The sequence below is a fragment of the Eleutherodactylus coqui genome, chromosome 9, assembly GCF_035609145.1.
Source record: "Eleutherodactylus coqui strain aEleCoq1 chromosome 9, aEleCoq1.hap1, whole genome shotgun sequence".
Lineage (NCBI taxonomy): Eukaryota > Metazoa > Chordata > Amphibia > Anura > Eleutherodactylidae > Eleutherodactylus > Eleutherodactylus coqui.
The window spans coordinates 71891202-71900400 of record NC_089845.1 but is presented as its reverse complement, the minus strand read 5'-3'; the positions used below and the strand labels follow the sequence as shown (position 1 = coordinate 71900400).

General features: G+C 44.5%; 1 protein-coding gene across 1 annotated transcript in view; it reads left to right on the top strand.

The window, feature by feature from the left end:
- The first annotated feature begins 265 nt into the window (after positions 1-265).
- MC2R (melanocortin 2 receptor) overlaps positions 266-9199 on the top strand; it is a 35323-nt gene continuing 26389 nt past the window's right edge. Inside the window, exons 1-2 of the mRNA XM_066578848.1 lie at positions 266-364; positions 2576-2586. Coding sequence (XP_066434945.1) covers positions 266-364; positions 2576-2586 — 110 coding nt within the window. The remainder of the gene's footprint in view (positions 365-2575; positions 2587-9199) is intronic.

Here is a 9199-nt window from a genome sequence, read left to right as displayed (position 1 = left end):
CTTGAGGGCCGCACCGTATACTCCGGTGAACTTTTACCCCCCCCCCCCAAAAGATGTCGCAAGCATCGGCTTGCCCTTTTCATCTTATGCTATTATGTTGTTTTTTTCTTGTCTATCGCATAACTCTGATACAGGTTCTATCATATGTTATCTGCATGTTTCTAGGTGTAACACCATCTTGTTTCCTATATAGTTCTGTTATACTAGGCATCGTATACCACCCAAGGTCCCTGTCTCCTAGCTCCAGAGTGCAATCTCCAGCGGTATGGCTTTGAAAATCTGGTCGCTGAATGCCAACGGGGTCAACCAACCACAGAAAAGAAGCTCAGTGTGGAGGGACGCCCTCCGTGAAAACTCCGATATCGTATGTATACAAGAAACACACCTACTAGACGCAGACACACACCGCATGGTCAATAGAAAATTCCCACACACTATATTTGCATGTGCCACCAAGAAACAGGCTGGGGTAATGATAGCGATTAGGGACTCCATGTCTTTCTCCCTTGAAAAACAGCTATGCGACCCAGGCGGTCGATACATAGTTTTGGTCGGTGAACTGAGAGGCAGTCCGGTTACTCTAATTAATGTCTATGTCCCAAACAAAAAGCATCTGAGTTTTTTAAACAAGCTCATGAAAAAGGTGCGTAAAATAGCGAAAGGCCCACTGATTCTCTGCGGGGATTTCAACTTAATCCCGGAGAGATCCATGGACTCCACCCAACAAACAAACAGATCAGGCGCCAATTTAAACAAATGGCTAAGAAACAACGCACTGTTCGACACCTTCCGTTGTCTCAATGCCGCGGCGAAGGAATATACATTCTATTCCTCCCGGCATAGGACATTTTCGCGCATTGATCTTTGTCTGATCGATAAACGACTTATAACAACAGTAGTGAAGGCTGCAGTCGGTACGGCCACGTGGTCGGATCACGCCCCAACAGTGACGTCGGTGGCCTGGAGTGGCCTCCGACAGACAGCTAGAGTGTGGAGAAATAACACCTACTTAATGCAAATCCCCGAATATAAAAAAGAAATCCAAAAAAATATTGAGGAATTTTTTACTTTGAATGCCTCCCCTGACGTGGACCCATGTATTCTATGGAACTCCCATAAGGCATTTATGAGAGGGGTCCTTATTAAGCTAGGGGCCAGATATAAAAAAAATAAAATTAAATAGGACTACGTCTTTGCTGTCGGACATACAACGCTTGGAAAGTGAGCTGCAACTTAGGCCTAACTCGACCACTCATAATAACTTACTCAAAGCTAGACTTGAACTTCGCAAGACGTTACAAAGCGACTTTGATAAAGAAGTCACGGCCCACAGAGCCAACATATATTCCTCACTAAACAAACCATCGAAATGGATGGCCAACCTAGTAAAAAAGAAGACAGTCAAGGTGTCTGTCCCCTTTGTGTGGAGCTCAAAAAAGAAGGGAGACCTGTGATGTCATTTGGCGGTGTCTAGTGCTTTCGCTTATGGCTACGCCCTCTCGTCAAGATTGGATGGGCGTCGCTGCGGGATTTCTGGATGCTGCACAGTTTCTGAACTACATCAGGGAGCTGGATAGGAAGCATATTTGTGTCAGAAAGCCACTGCACTCAGGCTTTCAGTATTTTAACTATAGGCAGCTTTTTGAGGTGTTTTTTTTGGCAGTAGCTGATATTAACTATCGATTCCTGCTGGTTGAAATTGTTGCCTTTGGGATTCCTGGGGAAGCTTGCATTTTCAGGGCCTCCAGAATGGTTTGGCGTCCTATGACCAATCAGCTCTCTGTGTCCGAGCCCCAGAACCTTCTTGGCTCAACAGGTCCATATGCCCTATTAGTCCTTGTAGTAATTGCGGGATTTGGCGTGGTGACTCATGTTATGCATCCTTTTGCTCGCAGGGACATGGACACCAGGAGGCAGGTGTTTAATTATTGCCTCACACGTGCCCGGCGTTATGTGGAGTGTGCGTTTGGGATTCTCGCCAACAGGTTGAGAGTTTTCCTAAGTGCCATTCAGCTGGCTCTGGACAACGTGTGTGGTAATTTGCACCTGCATGGTTCTACATAATTTTTGTCAGCAGAATAATGCTGTTTGGAATGCAGAGGAGGCTGAGACAATTTTTTTCTCAGGGGAAGCGGTGGAGGAGCCTGTACTGTATGGTATACCTGCAAATTCTGGTCTCCAAGTCAGGGACATCTTCACGGACTACTTACTGATGCCTCAGGGAGCGGTTCCATGGCAGACGGACCATGTGCAAGGAGGAAGATGAGCTGGTTTCTCCAGACAGTAGTTTTTCTTTTGTTTCTTAGTTAGCTACTTATTGGCACCTGTTTATAGTTAGGGACTCAGAAAACAACGAGGACCCTTGATGTGGGTTGTGAGCTTGTACTAAATTGGCCAACTGCCGCTCCCTGAAATGAGTGTGTGTTATTGTTTGAACTTTCAAACACTTTGGCAACAGGAGTAGAAAGTGGCCAATGTAGTAAAACAATGGCTTGTTTCTTTGGCCCTCACAGGGCCCATTGTCAAAAATGTTAGTCGACACACTAAGTGTAAAGTTATGTTTCCCTCCTTCCAGGGTCCAGCAAGGTACAGTATTGCTTTAATACTAGGCAAACACAATTCTGGGATGTATTAAGAGAATCATAGAGTCTAGATCATGTGAGTTATTTATCCCCCTTTATTCTTCCTTAGTCAGACCTCATCTGGAATACTGTGTCCAGTTCTGGGCACCCCACTTTAAAAAAGACATCGACAAACTAGAGCAAGTTCAGAGAAGAGCTACCAAGATGGTGAGCTGTCTGCAAATCATGTCCTATGAGGAACTGTTAAAGGATCTGGGAATGTTTAGCTTGCAAAAAGAAGGCTGAGAGGAGACTTAATAGCTGTCTGCAAATATCTGAAGGGCTGTAACAGTGCAGAGGGATCAGCCCTAATCTCATTTGCACAAGGAAAGGCTAGAAGCAATGGGATGAAGCTGAAAGGGAGGAGACAAAAATTAGATATTAGAAAAAACTTTCTGACAGCGAGGGTGATCAATGAGTGGTACAGGTTACTACGGAAGGTGAGTTTTCCTTCAATGCAAGTGTTCAAACAAAGGCTGGACAAATATCTGTCTGGGATGATTTGGTGAATCCTGCACTGAGCAGGGGGTTAGATCAGATGACCCTGGAGGTCCCTTCCAACTCTACAATTCTATGATAATATGCCTTAATGGGCCAGCAAGTGGGATAATTTGCCCTGAAGGGCCAGCCTCGTCTTGCTGGGTCCGAGCCACAGGGCTTCATCCTGGGTCCCTAACTCTTGCAGGAACCACTAGTGGCTCCGGAAGTTGGGGGGGGGGGAACCACAGGGGCCTCTATTGGAGGTGCCACCCCAGCAGTAGGCGCTGTAGATGGGGCTTTGCGCTTAGCCGTTTCATCCCTCCTTACTGCCTGTGCCTCTGCCGTTGACCTGATGGAGGCCTGGGAGGCTCCAGAGCTTAAGTGCACGGGGGGGGGGGGGGGAGGTCTAAAAACCAAAACACTTCCTCTGCAGGTTGAGGCTATAGGGTGGTGGCAAAAAGTGTCTCAACGGACCCTCTGATGGTGGTAATGAAGCTCTCGGGGAGCTTTTGGAAGAGGGGGTCAGCGACTAGCAGTAAAGGTCTGCACAATCCTCATCCGTCCAGTATTTCAGGTAGTTCAAGACCTCAAGTTGGACCAGCACACTGGACGAAGAAGAATTGGTTAGCACTGCCAGGGGTGCCCGAGGTGGAGCCCTGGATCCGAGATCTGACTGAGTTGGTGGCTCGACTCTGGGGAATCCTCCAAAGTCATGGAGCCAGTGTCCAGGTCTCTGCTTCCTCCTCTTCTTCCCTAAGTGTCCTAATGGGAGGAAGGGGAACCAAAAGAAAATGTTAGCTTCTGCATATAAGAAAAATTGCATGTCAACTTGCAAATGACTCACCAAATGTCCCAAATTAGTAATGCCCAGTGTGTAAGCTTTATTGCCCAAGGCCACTTTGGTTGTGGTCCCAAGGAAAGAGATTGCTTGGTCCATCTATCTTTTAACTATGTTTGGCGTGTTCACTGAAGCTAAAAGCACACAGCATATAAAAAGGCAATACTTGTCTAATTTGCAGAGGAAAGGGAACCAAAAGAGCCTGTGAGTGCTCATTTCCCTAAGCATTGAAGATGGTGGAACAGCATTCAGCAACTTTGCTCTAACATTTAATTTCTAGCATATTGGAAAGGGAAAAGAAGAGGGCCTGAGATATTGCCACCATTTGCCTGTAGTAAGTTGTAAGGCCACAAAAAGGGCCATTAAGCGGGCTTCACACACTGCCTGCGTACTTGCGGCAGCAGAAAAAGGGTACCAAAACAATGTCATTTTGGAAAAAAGTCTAGCTATTTCAAGGCCTGGGTGGATAAACACCCTGCTAGTGCCTGCAAAATACATAACCACACCTACTGATTTTTACGACAATGACTATGTGCTAAGGGGACTTGTTATTTGTATAGTATCAACTTATTCTGCAGCGCTCTCAGGTAATTTATTTATTACCTACTCATTTTACTGTCCCCAGAAGGATGGAAGGCTGAGTCAAACTTCAGCCAGCTACCTGAACCAAGCAGGGATTAAACTCGCAACCTTCAGGTTGCGAGTGAGAACTTTCAACTGCATACTGCTGCCTTAACACTTTGTGCCACACAAGGTTTATAAGGTCTATTTCCAGACCACCACTTTCCCCCAAATGCACAGTGACTTGAGATACTTACTGGGGCAGCTCAATGAGAGGGTCCAGAAAGCCAAGTAGGTAGCCAAACGTATATGACTGCCTACAAGAAGGTCCAGCCCGGGCTAATCGTGTTTGATCCCTCTTATACTTGACCCGGATGGACCGCCAGGCAATCTTCACCAGTTTTTCTATAGGGGCGGAACAACCACACCAAAAAGGAAAAAGAACAAAAATTAAATACCAGCCAAAAAAGGAGAGAAAAATCCAAGGCTGGGTCCAAATAGAAGGACCGTGAAAAGGGTGACAACAAATGGGGGACCAAGATAGATATAGATAGATAAGATACAAGGTAGAAAGTAATTGCATACAGGTTGTAGGGCCCAGATGCAAAACACCATCAAAAAGGGTACAGGAGCCATGTCTACATGCAGGGCCATCCGAGTGCATGTACAAAGGGGGCCAAAGACAGCCACACAATAGACCTTGAAAACACTATTTGCATTAACAGAGGTAATTTCTAGATGGTCAGATATTGCATCAGCTCAAACATAAATTGCTTATGGCAAAACACATTAACCCAAAAAGACTCACCATTTTTACTCCATGTAGACTGATACTGTCCCACCACCGTCCGTATATCAGGGTGCACACATCCTGCCCAAACTGTTCCATTCTGGACGCGATTTTTATACGCGCAGGTGTGCGTGTCTCAAAGGGCAGGCTGGGCTCCTATTGACTGTCATGTCCTTGTAGAAAAAATTTTACCTTTTTTTACAAGCCAGAAAACAGAAAACGTGTCCCAAAGGCCAATGTATAAGGCATTATTCATTTGGGCTACAAACTCTCGCTACAAAATCATTGCTACAAACCGCATGTATGTGAAGTCCATAGTTTCCAATGGGTTGTTTCAGGCTACAAAACATAGCAATGATTTTGTAGCCCATGTGAACAAGGCCTTAATGTCTCCCATACTTGACCCACCATGCAATGAGGTTTTTTATAGTGGACGCCCAATGAGGCAAAGCTGTATGCATAATTAAACATCTAATATAAATAAGCCTACATGCTTTTTCTTGCACCACACTTTGACCCCTTTGCTTTAACTAAGCAACACAGCATACACTGCTAAAACAGACAGAGAGAGAGCAAAAGAGAGAGACAGAGAAACACAGAGAGAAAGAGAGAGAGATGGAGAGAGAGTGCTAGACAGAAAGAGCTAGATAGTGAGACAGACAGAGAGAGCAATATAGAGACAGAGAGCGATAGAGAGACAGCGAGAGAAGGAGTTATAGAGACAGAGAGAGAGAGCAAAAGAGAGACCTAACACAGAGAGAAAGCAATGGAGAGACAGAGAGAGTGATAGACAAGAGAGCAATAGAGAGATAGTCAAACAGACAGAGAGAGCAATAGAGAGACAGACAGAAAGAGAGAGCGATAGAAAAACAGACAGAGGTAGAGTGACAGAGAAAAAGAGAGAGCAATAGAGAGACAGACAGAAAAAAAGAACGATAGAGAGACAGAGACAGCGATAGAGAGACAGAAACAGAGAGAGAGTGTAGAGAGACAAAGAGCGATAGGAAGAGAGCAATAGAGAGACAGAGAGAAACAGAGAGAGTGATAGAAAGACAGAGAGTGAGCGATAGACAGTCAGAGAGAGAGATTGAAAGAGAGAGCGATAGAAAGAGAGCAATAGACAGTCATAGACAGACAGAGAGCATGATAGACAGAGAGTGCAATAGACAGACAGAATGAGAGCGATAGAAAGACAGAACGAGAGCGATAGACAGAACAAGAGTAATAGACACACAGAATGAGAGCGATAGACAGACAGAATGAGAGTGATAGAAAGAGAAAATAGGCAGCAGAGTCCAAATCTTCAGGTGCAATAAAAGACTTGTATTTTCATCAGAACATCACATCAAAGGACACAGCGGCGATTCGACCGTGGGATTAGGATTCATTCCCAGTTAGGCGTGCAGTACCCTGCGTGTGGAAGAACCCCCCCCCCCTTATGGGTTATGGTGAGTGCTGCTGAATACAATTTTTTGTCTAGAATGAGAGTGATAGACAGACAGAATGAGAGTGATAGACACAGAATGAGAGTGATAGACACAGAATGAGAATGATAGACAGACAGAACGAGAGTGATAGACACACAGAATGAGAGCGATAGACAGACAGAGAGAGTGAGCGATAGACAGACCCAGAGAAAGCGATGGAGAGAAAGAGAGAGAGCAATAAAAGACAGAAAGAGAGAGCAATAGAGACAGTGAGAAACAGAGAGGGACAGACAGACAGAAAGAGAACAAAAGAGACAGAGCGATACATAGGCAGAAATAGAGACAGAGAGAGAGAGAGACAGAAACAGAGAGAGAGAGAGACAGACAGAAACAAACAGAGAGAGACAGACAATGAAAAAGACAGACAGAGAGAGAGGCAGACAAAGAGAGAGGTAGACAGAGAGAGACAAACAGAGAGAGAGAGAGAGACAGAGAGAAAGACAGACAAACAGAGAGACCTGTAACCAACCAGATTTAGAAGTTCACAACCACCGCTTTTGAAATATTCTATGTTCGCATAGTTTACATCGGGTCAATCTAGTACTTTAAACATTCTTGTGAGAGAACTTTTGCGTCGGGAAGTGCAACGTTTTAACTTATGCAAACAAACAGGAGCATTGTAGGCATTGCCAATGTAATGCCCCGTATGAATGCAGCCATTCACACAGGGCAGGTCGGTTGCAATTAAAACCGCACCAAAAAGTGCATTGGTAAAACAGCCTCCATTCACACGGGGCAGGTCAATTTTGTAACGATGCGACTGCGCTACAAAATGCATGTATGTGAAGCCCATAGATCTGTGTCAGGAGTGTGCCGAGTATGATGCAGCAAGGATGACGAGGATTATATGCTAATTAGCTGGTAATAAGACTTACCTGGTGCACGGTGGGACAACCCTGATAGAGGAAGCCCACCAGCACCTGTTGTCCTTGTTAGCATGTAGATATGTCTTTCATTCACGATCCATGTATCAGGAGAAACATAGGAGGACCAAGCGATCCAAATGGGTGCTTGAAAAGTAAACTAACCGGGTAAAAGAAAAAGTCTCCACGCTCGTGTGGATCAGACTGCCTGAATAAAATCTTTTGAATGTCCATTTAACATCAAACTTTTATTAAAATTCTGAACAACGCGTTTCGACTGGTGTGCCTTTCTCAAGAGCTTGAGAAAGGCACACCAGCCGAAGCGCGTTGCTCAGAATTTTAATAAAAGTTTGATGTTAAATGGACATCCAGAAGATTTCATTCAGGAAGTCTGATCCACACGAGCGCGGAGACTTTTTCTTTTACCTGGTATGTGAAGCCCATGCTTTCCAATGGGTTCTTTCACATTAGTGATATTTTGTAGGCTGCTACATTGCGTGAATACAAAATTGTGGCATGCTCTATACTGCCACGATTTACGTTTTTTTGTAGCCCATGTTTCCCTATGGAGCCTCCTTGTTTATCGCACCGCATATCATGAACTTGCGATTTTCGTGCGATGCAATTTTAACATTAGAAGCTCCTATTAATGTTACCCTGAAAAATCGCACAATTTTATCACGCAAGAAAATCGTGGGTAGCAGCGATGCAATGCTACATTTTTCCCAAGAAAAAAGCATTACTGACTATACAAAATCGTGTGTACATAGCAGTGATATCACAATGATCTTGTAGCAGCGATATCATAATCATCTTGTAGCAGCGATATCACAGTCGCTCATGTGAAAGAAGCCTTAGGCATCAAATGTCTCGGTCAGGAAAGGGTTAAGCTCTGCCCATTACCAGCTGTCTGCAAATGCAACACTTCTTGCATCACACCAATTCAGGTCAGATTGCACTGTTCTCTCAAAGGGAGGAATACATCCATTCAACAGGTAATTTCCTGAAATTAACAATGAGTTTTTCTTTCCTAGGTGGAGAAAATGAATAGAGCTAGTTTATATAAGGTTATTGTTTACTTAACACATTTATTTTGGGGTACTGGAAATCTTCACTTTCGGTGATAAATTGGTAGCTAGGAACAGTTTATCTGCGTATGTGAGTCAAAAATACACCATATAAATGTTGTCATTTATGTTCTCTATTTCCCAACACATTTAATCCTCTACATGCTGTTGTGTCCATTTTCACTTGTCCCTAATTCTTGTCTTACTATTTTGTAATTATTACTGTATTGGAGATTTGTGAGGCTGTACTTACTAAGACTTCCAAACACAGGCAAGCACGATATTGAGCTGTTAAAACTCAGGGCGATTTCGGGCTCGTGAACGTGCAATATCCCCATGGATGTGGGGAGCTTTTGTGTTAACACCTCATCACTTCTGTACAAGTTGCGATTCTCCAAAGTGGCGTCCTCCCATCGCACTGCTGTGCAAATTGCACGGCATGTGATGTGTTTTCCAGCCCCATTGAAAACGATAGTCGATGCGTTCTGGGCA